We start from the raw sequence: 17,967 nt of genomic DNA on the forward strand, positions 1-17,967 counted from the left end.
CTTCCACAGAGCATCTGGGACTCCTCAAAAGGCAGAATGACAGACGAACAGTCAAAAGGCCTTAGTCACTTAACCTGTGGAGTAGAGGTGGGGGTCCATCAGCTCCAGCACCTGACACAGGGTTAAGAAACTGGATGGACTTCACCTCAGGCTAACACTAAGTTAGGATGTTAAGAGATCATCAGCATTTAATTCCAGGACTCAGGAGGCAGAGGCATAGGGATCTCTGTGAGTTAGAGACCAGCCTGACCTACAAAGCAAGTTTCAGTTCAGCCAAAGCTACAGTGAGAGCCTGTCTTAAAACAACAACCACCAAAGAGGTCATCTTTCTTGGTTTTTAGGTCACAGGACTCCAGGACCTCAAGTCATAAGTACCTTGCTCAAACCAGCTTCCTAAAACCCCAGAATTCACTGGGACCTAAGTAAATGTTGTGTAGCAGGTGACAGGTGTTGGCTGCCTAAGGAGCAGATGAACCTCAGACATAGTGGGAAGGCCAGAAGTTCCAGAGGACCTGGGACAGGACTCATTACCCAAGAGCTCTTCCACAGCCCAGTGACATAGACCCTCAACTTTAGATTATACCAGGTTTATAAATCCTATTAGCAGAAACCCCAACAAGGAAGGAAAGGGGCTGAATAATCAGCACAGGTACTTGTATACCTAACACAGTATTTTCCCTATGTTCATCAGATACCTCCTTCACTGGCATCATGGGTCATCTGTCAAACCCATAGACAAGTGCCCAGCATATAGGGTGTAACCTACCCAAAGGCTCTTGAGGGTATTCCTCAAACTGAATGAGATCAGTGGACTGCAAGATGACAGGATCTGGTCTTAGCTGAGGAGATGGCAGGCATGAAGGAACAGGAGCACAGAGGAGGTCAACAGGGGAGCTGTTGGCCAGATGCAGAAGCTCCTGATCCACTTGGCTGGGTCCTACAGAGACAGACAGGCAGATATATTCAAACAAGCACAAAGGTCTGCTCCTGAGGCTTTCCTCAGCCTCAGAAGTCAGCATCAAGTAATCAAGCATGTGCTCTCTCATATTTATTCATACATATATCAACAACCAAACAACTATGCCATTATCAGAAAGAAGATCCCTGGGAAACAATAAGCCAAAGTCAACAATCTGCTGAAGATTTGTGTTCTTTAGAACAGTGGACTCTGAAGAGGCCCAAAAAGGAAAAGGGCCTTTGGAGGAGAAAATTACCAAAGGTTGGGGACAGTTGAAGGAGGCAGCTAGAGCAAGAAGCTTCAGTAATGTCAGATGCTGGAAACATAGCTTTTCTCTAAGAACAAGGCACAGTAATCCTTCTAGCTACTTGTCATGTTATATGAACATCTTCATACAACATGGGATCCCTTAATGGTGGAACCCAAGTCTATACAATTCTGGGGTTGGTCCATGACTTGGTTACTTGAACAAGCACATTTGCACCACTATATATTACTGTCCCATATTCAGGTCCCTGAGGCATTTCTTCTTAAGGCCTGTATGCTGTGCTATATCCTTTCCAAATCTGGTCTACCAAGAACCCTGATGATCCAGCTCACCACAGTCTACCAATCTTGGTGCCCACTAACTCTGACCAATCTTTAACAGAATTTCATTAGACTATCAGCACAAATTCACCTATCCTTTCATCTACTTCCGTCTACCCTTTCTGGCACTCTGTCCCAAGGTACTTGTGAGGCTGGGTTCTCTTTCCTTCTATCACCACAGTTTTAAACAGTCATTTTGGCAAGTATCAAAATGACACCTGAATTGGGATATTCTTTAAGGAATTTACACAGACAACTATTCAATACTAGCGCATGTAGACCTGTTGTTAACTACATACCAAACTGCACTGGGGAAAAAAAGAATGTTTAGGTCTAGAAAGATGGCTCGTGCAGTTAAGAGCATTTGTTGCTCTTGTAGAGGACCTGATTTTGGCTCTCAGCACCCACATAATAGCTCACAACCATCCATTAACTCCCAATCCAGGGGACCCAAAGCCCTCTTCCCATCTCTTCAGCACCAAATGCACACACAAACATGCAGGCAAAATACTCATACACATAAAAATAAAATACATCTAAAACTTTCAATGTATATTTAACTTTAATGAAACTATCCACTGTCTTTTTTTCTCCACATGTCCCACTCCAAGCACCTCCTAAATGTTAAGGCTTTGTCTACTTCCTTGCTTTTCCTCCAGTATTTAGTACCTGTTCTGAGCTGGAGTTCTGAGGCTTGATGGGATTCTGGCACCTCCAGGATCTGCCTGCTGACTGCAGGCTGGTCTTCATAATTGACAGGGAAAAGGTCAAATGAGTTTAGCCGGTCTAGAAGACAAGAGTGCCCGTCAGAGAAAGGTCAGTCAGAGAACCACAAGAAAGTCAGGGAAGGGGTGGGAGCTTACTTACTTTTCATGTCATTTTTTAACACTACAATTCTCTTATGACCATGTCCTTTTATCCAGACCACCTGCACACAAGACATACTCCTGGTTAAGCAGTGGAAAAGGAGAGGAAAGTACTCTAACATTCAGAAGAATGGGGCCTCTTGTGCCTGTTTCTTAATAAACACCAACAGCTTGTCTATGCTTTCTCTTTAGCTTCTAAAGCAACACTGCACTCCGTCAGCCAGGTCAGGGTGGAAGTAGGCCTTGGCTCTCAGGCATTCTCCCGCTATTTCAGCAGAGCTGAGCACCTTCTGTCTCAAATGCTTAGACTTCAGAGGGTTTGGACTTGGGAATATCTGCCTGTACCCAATGAGGTACCTGGGATATGGGAACACATGAACTAGATATTCAACTCTATCTCATAAACACTGTATACACAACACCTTGAAGGCATTGTAAGTGAGTGTTTCCTTTTTTTATAGTGAAAAAGTGTTTTGACTGCAATCCATCACAGGAGGTCAGATGTGGCCTGTCCAGTGTGGTATCATGTTGCCTTCAGAAGGTTTTAGAGGACTTTGGGTTTTCGAATTTGTTTTATCCCAGCTCAACTCCTTCGCCAATACCTTCTGGAGCCTGGGCAGTAGTCAGGATGCTGCATTAGCTTCTTCCCCCACTCCACTTTCCCTCAGTTCTTCTGTGGACAGCAGTAATGCTTTCCAAAGGTAATGCTGGGCTCCTCTGCCTTCTCCACAGTACAGGGAAGCTCATGCCTGGAGGAGCAAGGACCTTGGAACGACTCCTTCTCTAGGGCTCTAGCACTTGCATTTTTCACTTTTATTCTTTGGCAGCAATCTCCAAGAACAGTTCCACTGCCTCTCACAGTGCTGGCTATTCTTCATTGTGCACGCCACATTACCTACCATGACAGCCTATGCCTCCCTGCTATACAGTAACTCACAGACATCTGTGATGCCGCCCCTCCAGGATTGCTATGCTCAGGAAGTGGGCTTAGCCCAGTCAGGAAGTGGGCTTTGCCTGGGCTATTCTCTATATCCACTGAGCAAAGAGGTCACAGGTAGGCTGCTCTGGCCACATTCCACTCAGGGCATCTGCTTAGGTGTCCTGTCTGGTTAGGTGACCACTGAGCACATTCCTACAAGGAAGGCCTGAAACTCACTTGGCACACAGGAATACACTTTTATAAAAGTCACTGAGACACACTAAAATCATTCATCTTATCTGCAGCACTCAAGTGACACCTTACATCTCTGATCAGGAATCAGCAATGGCTCTTCAGAAAGACACTGTCCCAGAAGCTGAGGAAGACACCTACCTGTGGGATGGCTCCCAGCAGCTCCTCCACACTGTTGTAGCCGTAAGTTTTGGGCTGTAGTGTTTCTCCAACATATTTGGTATAGGCCATGGAAAATTCATGAAGGAAAATTTGCTGGTAGTGATAGGTATGAAGCAAAGACCTCACATTCTTTGCAAATAAGTATAGGCTTGTGAGTTTCACATACTCTTGTGCCTTATCATTCGTAAAAACCTGGCCCAGAAGAAAGAGGAAGATTAGGAACTTCCTGAGAGACTGGCCCTGTCTGCTCTGGAGTGAGGGCTTCCTGCCAGGAATACTCAGAAGGCCCCAAATCACCTTGGCTTTTAAAAGAACCCTAGGATAGGCTCCTGGAAAGGCTCAACAATCCAGAGCAATTTTAATTGCAGGTGTTAATACTGTTGAATCTTGCAGAAATTGTAAGAGCAAGGAAGAAAAGTAGGGAATCTGTAACATCAATGCAAGCAGACAGGAAAGGTGAGGCAAGCCAGAGACACACACAGTGGCTGTGGGTACTAGGCTTCATCTACCAGAGATTATGTGAGGCAGAACAATAATGGTCACCCTTGCAAACACACACACAGCACCCCCAACCCCTGTGTCTTTTGGTATCCAGTTTTTGAAACTGCATGTGAAGATTGCAAAAAACTGGCAGTATAAAAATTTTCTGAGGGCTGGAGAAATGGCTCAGCAGTTAAGAGCACTAGTGACTCTTCCACAGGTCCTGAGTTCAATTCCCAGAGTATAACTCTCTGATGCCGCCTTCTGTCATGCAGGCATATATGCAGATAGAGCACTCACATGCATAAATAAATAAATCTTTAAAATAATGTTTCTGAATCCTGGCCATCAAAAATGACTTCAAGAGCCAAACTGATAATGAATCCGAGGTGTTTGCAGCAGCACTTCTCCACACTGCATCACACACTCGGCACCATGCATACTGTCATCCACACAACTCCAACAAGTGCTGCCTAAAAGACATAGTCATCTGAGGTATTAATAGCTGTGTTTTTCTGCTCATATCAGTTTTCTGAAAACATCACTGAAGATGTTAGATCCTACAGATTCAATATTCAGCCAAGAATCTTTTACATGAAAACAAGCAAACACACCCATCTCAATATGCAAAACAAAATATCATTTTGTAAATGGTATAACTACATGCATACCAGTCATTTAAAAACAAATTTTCTTATCATTTATCAAACAAGTATTTGCTTTGTACACCTATTTTACATCATTCTATAACAAGCATTGAACTGGAGAAAACTTAAGCAGCAACTGTTTAGGCAGCAGATGTGCTGACATTCCAGAAAAAGGGGCATCACTAATGTCACCAAGCCATGACAAGCTCTGAGTCTTGATGCTCAGAACTTGCACTTGGTAGAATGTAATTAACGGTTTTTAAAGTGTCAAGCTGGGGTAAAGTTCGGCATAAAACCTACTTAGAATATCATTTAAAAGTCAAGAACTTGAATTCTTTTAATTATTGACCTAGCACATGGTCACAAGATGATAGTTTAATTGTTCATTCCCTACAAGGCTGAATTTTATCTGCTGACGTCTGTAGATTCACTTTAAGAGAGTATTATTAAGATTAAAATAAAAATAAGTGGTGTGCTAGGGTTAGCTCAGTGAGTGGCAGATGCTCGGCATGCATGAGGCCTGGGGTTCGATTCCCAGCACAACAAATCAACAAAAGCAATTTTTTAAAAAGTAAATTATACCTTCTACCACATTTCTTTTCATGCTCTAAAATGTTTCGTTTGGTTTTTTAAAGCTGAAGTTGGAGCTGGAGGGCTGGTTCAGCAGGCAAGAGTAAATACTGCCTTTGTAGAGGGCCTGGATTTGGTTTCCAGCACCCACATGGCAGTTCACAACCATCTGCATCTCCAGTTCCAGAGTATACAAAACCTTCTTCCAACCTCCAGGGGCACCAGTCATATGTACAGTGTGCAAACAAAACACTCATACACATAAAATTTAATCTTTAAAAAGCTGCAGTTATCTATTTTTCAGGATTAATTGAAACTTAACGTTTTTTACTTTTAACTTTTACATTTTGTGTGCATGTATGTATGTATATACAACTTCAAATGCCTCAGCAAGTGTATAAAGTACAGCCGCTCCTCCACACACTTGCTACTGTACACACACACAGACACACACCACCACCACCTAAAGAAAAAGGAGAATGGAAAGATATAGATCAGCAGTTAAGAACACTTGCTGCTCTTGAAAAGAACCTTTGTTCAATTCCCAGCACCAAAATGGTTAACTCCAGCTTCCTGAGCTCCAAAGCTGCCTCCTCAGTTCTGTGGACACCAGGCATACATTTGATACACACACACACACACACACACACACACACACACACACACACACACACATATGCAAACAAAACACTCATACACATAGAATAAAATAACAGTAGATAATACAACATATGGTTTAAAAAGGAGACCATGAATTTGATAGAGAACAAGAGACGGGCTAAAGGGAAGAAATGAAAGGGAGAAATGATATGATCATATTTTAATTCCAAAAGGTAAAAACATTACTAATAAAAAGAAAATGTCCAGCCAATTTGATGCCCTCTAGTGCCCCTCCAGGTCTACACATACTAAGGTAGACCTAACAGAACTCCAGGCTGAGAAGCTTCAGATATGATGGGTCTGAAGACCCACTCACACACATACCTCTACTAAGTAAGGCAGACTCTTCAGCAGTTCAGTCAAGGTCATGAATCCATATTCACAGGGGTTAAGAGGAGTACTGTGAGTGGTTTCATAATGTCTCCTGAGCTCATCAACAGGAAGATAAGCATCTCCTTCCCAAGACATCAACAACACCAGCAGCTGAGCAGTGAGAGACCGCAGGGATTTCCTGTTGATCAGTTGGATCTGTTTACCAGTCTCCATATCAGCAACCTACGGAAAGGAGAATACAAACCCAACTCAGATCATCTCATTCTGGCTAATGAGACCAATAGAGGCACTACACACAAACAGCAGTGGGACTTGGAATGAGACTGGAGCAGAAATTGTTTTTACCCTCACTACAGCCCATAAGCCCAAACTCCACCTACTCTTCTTGAGGAAATTTGGAAGATACTGCCATGGTTCTCTCTACTTCTGTGTTCTTTCTTCCTTGCTGTTTTCTCCTAAGGCAAAGCGACAGCATGCCAGCTGGCATGTCTTAGCTAAGCTAGGGACTACAGAGAAAACTGCATTTCTCTGATGTCCTAGAGCTAATTTTAAAGATATCATTTTCATCTGCTATGCATCTAGTTGATCAATTCAGATTCTCAAGGAGACAAAGAACTTGAGAGAACCTTTGAAAGATATATTGATTGCATCATCAATTATCTTGATACTAAAATTTGTTTTGAGAATTGTATATTGCAGAATACACAGCCTTGGTGTATCTACTCATCAGGCAAGCTGAGCAGACCTGCTCGAACCTCTGATGTCCTGGAATTACAGCTGGATGCAGTGAAGACACAGCGTCAGAGGCTTAACAATTTACTCTTCTCCCTGCCCCTCTTCTAATATCTCAACACCCATAATCAGCTTGAAGAAGTTAATGAAGAGTCGGCACTCCTATTCCCTGGGCTTGGGGACTGAGGTGGTTAATATTGGGCTGTCTTCCTAGGGGAAAGTAGTGGTTTTGTTGGAACGGGGGGATTAGCTAGGATTTATTGCATAGTCATAACCTATTGGTAGAAATATGTATAATTATTATCAAGATGAAGTTATAATTTCTTAAATGGTACAAAATCTACTTTGATTTCAAATTTAAGGTTTTCATTGGTACAAGCTCCTTATTGATATAAAAGTGAGGTGAATATTGTTACTCTCATAGGCATTGTGGCTGTATAACACATTTAGGAATACAAGGCTTAGACCCAGTCTTTAACTTTTCTAACTGATTTGAGATGGTTAGCCTGTGAGTTAAGGGCCTATAGCAAATTCATGGCTCTGAGTTTATTATTAGGGTGTTTTCTGTATTTTATTTAGAAATAGCTGAGAGGAGTTAACAGACAACAGTCCAGATTACCTTACATGAATAGTTGGGTTTGCAAAATGTCAGAAATCCACAGAATTGACGTTAGAAACATTTCTGTATTAATGTTCATTTTGATTAGAGACCTGTCTGCTCCTGACAGCTTCCTGTCTTGGATTCTAAGAAGAAATTGAGCATCTTTGGGGTTATTCCAATTGTGGTGAGACAGCCACTAGGCAAGAATTGCCTCTCTTCATCTACAGACAAATCACTGTCCAGAAAAGGACACACTTGCAGAATAGTCGACTGATTATATCTGCCAAGACAGAGTAATCAGCCCTTAATAATTCTGCATCCCTAGGTCTGTCAGATGATCCTGGGCCAGAAGGCTGAAGATCAGATGCTCCAACGTTTTGTAGTATAGAGACTGTCCAGGTGTTCAGTGGTCTCTATAAATTGGCTAAGTTTTAGAAGCCATGTTTTGTGCTTCCCATAATTTCAGTTAACTCAGTCATTCTGGATTTCTGACAGGGTTGAAGACTTAGAATCTCATGGCCAATCCTTGCTATTTACTTTGAGAGAAAAGATTTGAGAGGATGGTTTTCAGCTGATATTCATTCTAAAGCCAAGAAAAAAAGCCAGGTTCAGAACTAAGTGTTTTATTTAGGAGAGATGACAGAGGTTCTGGTTAGTCAACAAAATGATGGACTGGGTATTAGGTCTATCTTGCACCTTACTGACATAAATTGGTATAGTTATGCTCTAACTTTATTTTGAGAAAAAAGTTTTATTTTAACAGGAATGGTGAAATGTAGGAGGAACTAAGGTGGGAGGAGTATGGAGAAGAAGAGGAGGAAGAAAAGGAGAGGAGGAGCTAGGTGATAAGAGAGAGAAAGAGAGAGGAGGGCCAGACATGGAGGCAGATGTTCACATGTCTCTGCCAGTCAAAGATAGTTGATATATCTAGGTTGGGTATTAGGTTACACTTCTGATTGATATTGAGCATTACCAAACTTATAAAGCCTTTGGTTAACATTTAAAAAATTGTATAAAAGCAAAAAGGAAAAGGGGACATGGGATAGGGGTTTTCTAGGGAGGGGAAATGTGGAAAGGGGATAGCATCTGAAATGTAAATAAAACATCCAATAAAAAATAAATAAAAAAAAAAAAAAAAAAAAAAAAAAAAGACCACTTAGTCCTATTGCAGAGGACTCAGTTCCCAGCACTCATATAAGGAGGGACAACTACCTGTGACTCTGGCTCCAGGTGATCCAATGCCCCCTTCTGGATTCCACAGGCAGTACACTGATATTTATGCACATACAGACAAGCAGGCAAACACACATACATACACACATACATATATACATACAGACATACATACATACAAACATAAATCTTTAAAAAAGAAATGAGAACGCAGGCACTCAATTAGCAATCACGCGTCAAAAACTTTTGAGTTACTTAGAATCCCAGACTATTGTCAATGCTGCTTCCCCACACACACACACACACACATAATATTTTTATTAGTTCTTTGGGAATTTCATACTTCCCAGTCCTTCCATGATGGCCCCCACTTTGTAACACCCCCTCCCCAAATTCAATCTGTGTTATCTATATATTCACAGGAGCAAAATTCTCAGTGGCCTGCCTCTTAAATACAACTGAGTCCTTCCCTTCCCGAACCCCAACCAGAATCTATCAATGGTCGAGAGCTACACTTCTGCATCATTAACATACTTTTAAAGAGTTGTGTTCAGGGGTAGGATAAATGGCTCAGAGGTTAAGAACACAGATGGTTCTTCCAGAAGTTCTGAGTTCAATTCTCAGCAACCACATGGTGACTCACAACCATCTGTAATGGGATCTGATGCCCTCTTCTGGAGTGTGTGAAGACAGACAGCAACAGTGTACTCATATACAATAAATAAATAAATAAATAAATAAATAAATAAATAAATAAATCTTTTTAAAAAATGGGTGGGGGGCGGGGAGAAATGGGGTAAGGAGATAACATCTGAAATGTAAATAAAATATCCAATAAAAAAATGTATAAAAAAACAACAAAAAAAAGTTGTCTTCAATAGCTTCCGGTTTTCAATAGCTGTTTCCTTTTTTGTGGTGGGGTTTAAGGTAGGAGTATGGATTGTCGCAGAAGCCTTCCATGTCCCTCTCCCTCAACTATGCATCTATAGTCACTGATACCACTGCTAACGTACCTTTCTTGCTCTTTACAGTCAGTGACAACATGAACTCAGTGGCTTCCAATATGGTTTCTGGCATAGACCACAAGCACAGACCCAGCTTCAGTAAGATCATGAACACAGAAAGGCTTTCAGAGGCAGCCCAAACCACAGATATCAACATGACCTCAGTCTGCAGCACAGACAATGGACCTCAGCACGGCCACGGCCTCTGGTAGTAAACTGGGTCATAGACATCAGCACACCTGGCTGCAGTAGGACCTTAGACCCTCACATGGCTCTCTGTGGCAGCATGGGCCAACATCACCATGGCCTCAGGGGGCAATACAAGCCACGCAGATCTAGTTTTTAAGAAAACCAAAGCTCTGCTTCTCTGATGCTGCTGAAACCCATCCCTTGATCTCAATCATCTAGGACATGCTCAGTGCACACTCCAGGACCTCACAGCTTGAGAAACCTAGCATTTCCCACAAGCTCCCCATGAGGCTCCAGCGGACAGTGAAGGTTGCACTGGGTCTCTCATGTTTCCTTACCTTTGCTACTTGAACCAAACCCCCCATTAATTAATCTTTAGCCCTGGCGCAGGATCTTCACTGGGCTTTTGTTGTTTTGAGTCTCATGTAGCTAGGGTTGTCCTCCTTAAGTAGCCAAGAATAACCTTGAATTCAAGATCCTCCTTGCTTTTACTTCCCACGTGCCAGAACTCCAGATGTACACCACCATGTTCAATTTATCAGCACAGGAAATTGAGCCAAGGGCTTAGTGTATGCTGAGCAAGCACTCAAGCAACTGAGCCCATCCTCCCTAGTCCTGGCTTACAACCTTTCTATCTGCCTAAGCCCACCCCTACCAATATCTTGGCCAGTGGACACTGGTGAGACCTGGACCTGCCATACAAACCATGGCCTTTCAAATCCTTCAATTTCTAATTGATTCCACTGGAGACATCTCTCCAGAGAGACACATTCCAGGGTCTGTCTTCACCCACTTTTAAAATTACTCAGTCCCACATATCATAGGGTGTCTGGGGTAGACATGGAATGGAAGACAGAAGTAATCCATTGCTCAGCCCTTCTCACCCTTTGTAAAGGAATGTAATCCACATGCCTTTTATTCCTCCCTTATTGTTAAGAAAAGGGCTGGAGAAATGGCTCACTGGTTAAGAGTACTAGCTACTCTTTTAGAGGACCAGAGTTCAATTCCCAGCATGGCAGATCACAACCATGTGTAACTCCAGTCCCAGAGGATCCAATGCCCTCTTCTGGCTTCCATGGCCACTGCATGTATGTGGTGCACAGACATACATGCAAGCCAAACACCCATATACATAAAGTAATAAACAAACAAATATTCTTTAAAAGCAGTTAATTCCATTGGGCAGGACAAACCTAGCTAAATGATAGATGGGTTTATCATAAGACAATGTACTTCTCCTTTCCAACATGAAGCTTGTCTGGGTCTGCCCATCTTCCAGAGTCCTGATTTGGGAAGGCTTAACTATCCCTTTTTCTTCTCCTCTGTCTTTTCTTTCAGATACGGCCAGAGTTAAGCATGTGCTCCCGGGTACTCTGGGCTTCCTTACATTTTCTGTAAAACTCCCCTCCCCGCCATGTGGCTGACATCTGTGCCAGCTCCTCAAATGGCATGGCCTTCCTACCAACCCCCTTTCCTCCATTCAATCCTCTTCAAGACACTGGACGATTTAAAGTCTGCCAGTCTGGGGATTTTTTTTCTTTAAAACTTAAAAAAAGTAACCTCCAGCTTCCACTTTGAGTCTGTTCTGATTTTTGTTCATGAGGCTGAGAACCCCAAGAAGAAACTCAGACTTCCCGTTTCTCACATTATCAATGCTGGCTCTGCCAGGACTCCTCAGGATTTCTGATAACACTCCTTGCCTGCCTTTTAATTACATAAAAAAAGGACAGAGTATGGATCTGTTCCTGCATCCCTAGACAGTACTACTGTCTTCAGTCTCATCATCATCTTTCAAGTCTCACACGACTCTTTCCTCATGTGCTTCTGTTTCTCCCCATCTCCAGTACTGAGGACTGAACAAAGAAGGGCTTTGCAAGCTGGGCAAACTCTCTACCATTGAGCTGTAACTCTAATCTTTTTATTTTTATTTTTTTTAAAGTTGGAGATAGAGTCTTGTAAGTTGTTCAGGCTGGCCTTAAATTTCAAGTCTTCCTGCTTCAGCCTCCTTAGGTCCTGGGATTATAGGCCAGGCTTCTCTTACTCACTTTTCTGTCGATCTTATCACGAAGGAGCCACTGGTTCACTAGTATTCCTGTCAATAATTTAAGTTCTTTTGCCCCTTAAGTCCTGCCCATTGTGGTCATCTGGCCAGCTCCCACCATGAGCCCAGCCATCAGCTTCTAGACCTACAGCTATACGGCACACCCATCACTACCATTCATCTGTGGTGAACATCAGCTCCCCAAGTGCACAGTGCTCTTCCACACCCCAACTTCACATGTCACACCTTCTCTGCACTCTTCTAGCTTAAGCTCTGATCCCTCTTAAACAGTTACCTTGTTAAGGTTTTGTCTTTTACTGTCTATTGTAATGCTAAGTGAGAACCCCCAAGACGTGGAGTCTGCACATAGCCCCTGTTTCCTGGTCCCCAGTTAATTGTGATTGGTAAATTAAAGATGCCAATAGCTGGGTGGAAGAGACATAGGTGGGGTTTAGGTTTCACAGGCTTGGAGAGAGAGGACCAGGAGGAGGGAGAAGGGAGAGCTGTCATGGAATAGAAGAAGAACATGCAGGAGGAAGAAGGAGAGCTCCCATGGGCTAAGGGACAAGAGAGCACAGCTCTGAGGGCTGCCCAATTAAGAGCAGCCCAGATGGAACATAGAAAATACTAAGTAATAACTCGGGTTATCGATAGGAAAGTAGATTCTAACAACATGGAGGGTAGGAGCTGCCTAGCTATTGTGCTGCCTAAGGCAATTTAAAAATATAAAGGCTGTGTGTGTCATCTGGGAACATAAATGGGCTAAGGGAGGTAAGAAACCCTGTGCCAGGATTTATAACTATTTTCTACTACATTAATCTTCTACTTACTGGTAACATAGCATCCTTTTCCTGGTGAATATTTAGTTCCTGGTGCCAAATTTAGTTTTATCAGACCCCATCCAACAGCCTCTATTCCTGTGAAAGATGAAAGGCAGTCCCTCCTTACGGTTCATCTCCTACCTCCTCATCACACTACCCCAGAAGTCCTTCTTGCCTGTTTCTGCTCACTTCCCAAGTCATTGTTCTTTGGAACTTTCAAACACAGCCAATTGCAGTACCTGGACATCAAGCCAGCAGCAGCTCACTGGCTCCCTTCATCCCATGTGTTTGGCCGTGGGTCTCCCACTTCCCCTCACAAGCAAGCTAGCCAAAAGTGGTGGCAAATCCTGCTGCCACTTTCCCTTGACACTTCATTATTCAAAGTCTTCTAAGTGCTGTTTTTAGCAGCAACAGAGTCATCTCCAGTTACCTAAGTCTCCTGGAATGCTACTGGTCACCCCCTTCCTATCTCCTGTAATGGTTCTGCCTCTAACCTGCCAGTAGTAAGTATATAACCAGATTACCTCTGTGCCTCTGAATGGTGATGCCACCACTTCCTGGTTCCCTTTCCAGTTGTTCCTCCTGGCAGTTTTCCCCTAGTTCTCTGCTGTAGACTTGCAGATATTCTGGAAACCGTCCAGCTGTTCTACTTACATGTGGGAGGGTCAGTTTGGCATAGAAGGGCAGAGATGAGGAAGGTGCCCTCTAAAGGGGCTTTGCTAACCACAAAGGCAATTTTGAGCTTGTGCTTATTCTCAAATGAGTCAGGATTCTGGGAAGATACATAAAACAGTCTCCCAGGAACATTGTAGACAAAGAACTCTCTGGAAAGCTTTAACTTCAAGCCAGCTTGACAGAGATTATTATACCTGAGCACACACACCATAGGATAAAAAGTGATCCTGCCAGTTCAGAAAGGTCATAAATAAAGATATAAAAGGAAGACTATAAATCTAAAGTGCCAAACCAAGCCACCTCCTAGTACCTATTGAAGTTTCAATGACACACTGCTATGAAGCATCAGCAAGACACACAGGGTACACACAACAAAAATGCTGCATCTCACACACAGACACACACAGACACACACACACAAAACCACCTCACACAGACCATGCCACAGCCTTGTCAGCAAAAGGATGCTGGCTTACCTTTACAACATGACAGAGCTTCTGTGTCAAAGCAGAGACTGAACTTACATCATAGTCTTGGAGACGAAATGTGTAACCAAAAGTTTTAGCATATTCTGTAAACAGATCTCTCATCATAAGGCAGTTACCCTTTTGGGAACGCAGAAGCTTAACAAACTGGGCGGCTAGAGCTTTGAATCGCTCCACTTCAGTCAAAGTAAGGATTTTCTCTTCTCCACATTCTAACACCTTAGGGCAGAAAGAGGGATTTGAACACATGGTTGTATGCAGAGTTACATGGTACGAGCACTACATATTGGTCATTTAAGATAGGAATGTGTTATGAAGGCCACTTCTGCAAGATCAAAGAGCACTTCCCTCAGCACTCACACATGTAAGACAATCTTTTTCCTGGCAGTAAATTCTGTTATGCATGCTTTATAACAACAAAAAGATTTAACACTTTTGGAGTCAAAGATAATGTTAATAAAACTAATAACAGAAATCTATCCCTGCTTGGAAGAGCTTGGCATGAATATCCCTACCCCACCTCCAAGGGGGTTTGGGAAGCACAGTACTGCTCAAAAAATACCCAGTTTAATATTTAAACCATCTCATCCTATATTTAGAGATTACTCTAACACAAGCTGAAGATTATTGTTTGAGGTGGAGTCTTGCTGTTTGACCTAGGCTGGCTTCAATCACAGAATCCCCCAGGCTCCACCTCATAAACTCTGAGATTACAGAACAAATCGCACATTTACCTAAATTTACTAAGAGGTCAACAACAATACAGTTTTTCTGACAAGGCTATTTCAGACTCATAACTATAAACAATAACACCTCCCTTTATATTGCTCAGAAAGACAGTTAAAGAATTTAAATCTCTTCACTTACTTGTAAAATCTCAGGTATGGCTTCCAAAAGTTCTAGCAGCTTGGTAAATCCATAGTATGCAAGTTTGCACTGCCGGCCAAAGTGGTGGTGGTAAGACGGGATGAACTTGTTAAAGGGCATTCGGAAATGGGGCTGGTGGCGCAGCAAGTCCACAACATCTTTGGAGAACTGCTTTGTCCTTTCTATTTCAACCTGAGTCCGTTCTTTAAAACATAAAGCACCTTATAAATCAGGCATCCACCCACTGTGTTTAGTACCAACCCTTCAGGGGCTCTGTTGGAGTCACAAGAGATTAGCTCTGCCTTCCCCAGCCACACAGCCACACAGCCCACAATAAGCACATGTACTTGGAACTAGATTCTTGGAGCCAGTGGTTCTCATACAGGCTCAAGGCACAATCCTGGGAAACAAGGGTACGACTGTGGGAGGTGAAAGACACACATGTCATCACCTACAAGAGAGGGACCTACAGGGACAATGTCTGTAAGTCAGGTCCACTACACCTTTGTGAACAAGACAGACACAGAAGTCTGGGGGCTTCAAGCAAAAAGATGTTATTTCTGTGAAATCACACTTCTGAACATTGTTCACATGTTTTTTGTTTATTCATTTGATCTCCAGTTAAAAGTTATCAGCAGAAAGGAGTTATTAGGCACCAAAATTGTAACAAAAATAAAAAAGTACTTAAATACTGATCTTCATATCTGTTAATTTTAAATTGACTGAAAAAGGACACTACTCTGTTTTAACTCTGCAAGCTTGTGACCTCAGGGACACAGAGACCCTCTCACTGGTAATGGACAGAATAAGGTATCTCTCAGACTTGACTGAACTACAACAACTGGAAAGACAAATGCCACATTACCTCTCTGTTTGTTTTCTTCCAAAATATGCATAGTAAATAATTATCAGAGCTAAATGGGTTTTCCATCAGATAATGTGGACACTAGAAATATGCACATAGCTGGGAAGCATTTAACAAGTACTGGGAAGCATTTAACAAAATGCTGGTTACAGCTTCTCCCCTTTGATTAGATTCTTTGCCTGCCTCCCTGCCTTCTTTTTTCTTTCCTCAAGACAGGGTTTCCCTGTGTAGCCTTGGCTGTCCTGGAACTTCCTCTGTAGACTAGGCCACTCTGTGGCCTTTGAACTCACAGAGATCAGCCTGCCTCTGCCTCCCAAGTGCTGGGATTAAAGGCACTAACCAGTGTGCTTTCTTACAGGGCACATGGTTTCCCTTCTTCCAAAGAACACAGGTTTTGTGCACCAGGTACACAACTACAAACTACACTTTCAAAGGAACCATAAAGAGCCACGGAATGGGAGAGAAAAATGCACCCACACACACACATATACACACACAATTAAAATAACTATTCCATTTAAAAGTAAACAATGACTAGGCTCATGCCCACAATCCCAGCACTTAGAGGAGACTGAAGTCAGAGTACTACTACTGCAAGCCTGGGCTACGCAGTGAAGTCAGGTATCAAAAGTACAAATAACAGCACCACTAAGATAGACAACATCCCTCCATATACCTCTTTTTCGGATACAAATGACCATGTCGTCATCTTGCTGGGACAAGCAAATAGTTGTGTCTGGGATCTCTGATATTATATCAATCAAGTCACAAATACCATATTCCGTGACATCCCAGTCCTTTGAGAAACACCTATGTTTTAACATGGGAAATGGGCAAAGAATGAGTAAAATCATTGCCACAGTATTAAGCTTTACAAAAGACTGCCTTTTTTTTTTTTTTTTTTTTTCTTTTTTAAAAGAAAAAAGCTTCCCATCAACTCACCAATGATAAGCCTGTGAGAAATCTCTCACAATGACCTGCTTGCTGGCCTGGGACTTGAGAAGTTTTAGTAAATCCTGAGTAAAGCGCTTCACCTGGGCCCTATGAGTGAGGGTCAGCAGACGCTTGGAGCCCATTCCAAGAATCTGAAAATGAAATGTTCTAATTACTTATACTATGAAGAACTCAAAAGATATGTTCTTGTGTCAACCTTGTCTCTATCTTTCTTCCTCTTGTTACTCTCAGACTATCGCCCTCAAATATAATGCCTGCAATTTTAATGGACACAGTTCAGTATGTACAGTTAAAAAGAACAATAACCCAACTGTCTGGGGCCAATATTATTTGTCTGCTTGTTTTCAAAGTGCCATTATCTCAAAAGACCATGAGTACAAAGAGGAAGTGCACATGTTCAGTCTGGATGACTAATTTCATCTCTAAAAGACAGATGAAGTTTTTAAGGCCTTTTTACCAAGTAGGAAATTATTAAAGCACTGTCTTCACGGAAGTTATAGGCAGTCTAGATAGGATACAATAACCCTAAGCCAGTGACTAGTGTCCAACTCATGAAAGGTAGAGCACTTAATGCGCTGGTAGGTACCAACGTGTAAGTGCATTATGCTCAAGCAGCCCACTGCAATAATGAGCATCCTAGAGAACACAGCTGGAAAGCAAGTGTTAGCCCCTAGAGACTAGAAATGTGTAGTTTCTTGAAAACTTGAGAGGGCTGCTGCATTGTGAAACAAGCTCTTACAGGATGTTTAGCTCAGAATGGATTTCTGAGAAATGAGACCTATTTTGTCTGAGTCTGGTTGTGGCAGCTGAAGTCATGGAAGACACCTGTTTCTTTAAACAAGTAATTCCTTGTATCCATTACCTGCAACACATGAGGCACAGCTTCTAGTAGTTCAATCAGCTTGGAATATCCATAGTCTGAAACCCGGCACTGCTTTCCAAAATGGTGATGGTAGGAAGGGATGAAATTGCTGATTGGTAGTATACAAGATGGTTGGTTCTTCAGTAAATCAATGACTTCTTTGCTAAACTGAATCAGCTGAGGATTCCTCACAGGACTTTTAGAACGAAGAAGCCAAGGGTCTAGAAAAGAAAAACAAAACAAAACAAAAAACCATGAGGCCT

The 17,967-nt window shown here is 42.4% G+C and overlaps 1 protein-coding gene across 3 annotated transcripts in view; it reads right to left on the reverse strand.

The window, feature by feature from the left end:
• The window catches only part of Marf1 (meiosis regulator and mRNA stability factor 1), a 50,449-nt gene that overhangs the window by 3,899 nt on the left and 28,583 nt on the right, over positions 1-17,967 (reverse strand). For all 3 annotated transcript variants that reach the window (XM_076937471.1, XM_034504558.2, XM_076937470.1), the window contains exons 17-26: positions 17,705-17,925; positions 16,831-16,973; positions 16,565-16,698; positions 15,024-15,226; positions 14,148-14,375; positions 6,427-6,657; positions 3,725-3,937; positions 2,414-2,474; positions 2,216-2,332; positions 767-937 (exon numbers count right to left, since the gene is read on the reverse strand). In XM_076937471.1, the coding sequence (XP_076793586.1) occupies positions 767-937; positions 2,216-2,332; positions 2,414-2,474; positions 3,725-3,937; positions 6,427-6,657; positions 14,148-14,375; positions 15,024-15,226; positions 16,565-16,698; positions 16,831-16,973; positions 17,705-17,925 (1,722 nt within the window). The remainder of the gene's footprint in view (positions 1-766; positions 938-2,215; positions 2,333-2,413; positions 2,475-3,724; positions 3,938-6,426; positions 6,658-14,147; positions 14,376-15,023; positions 15,227-16,564; positions 16,699-16,830; positions 16,974-17,704; positions 17,926-17,967) is intronic.

The sequence above is a fragment of the Arvicanthis niloticus genome, chromosome 6, assembly GCF_011762505.2.
Source record: "Arvicanthis niloticus isolate mArvNil1 chromosome 6, mArvNil1.pat.X, whole genome shotgun sequence".
Taxonomy (NCBI): domain Eukaryota; kingdom Metazoa; phylum Chordata; class Mammalia; order Rodentia; family Muridae; genus Arvicanthis; species Arvicanthis niloticus.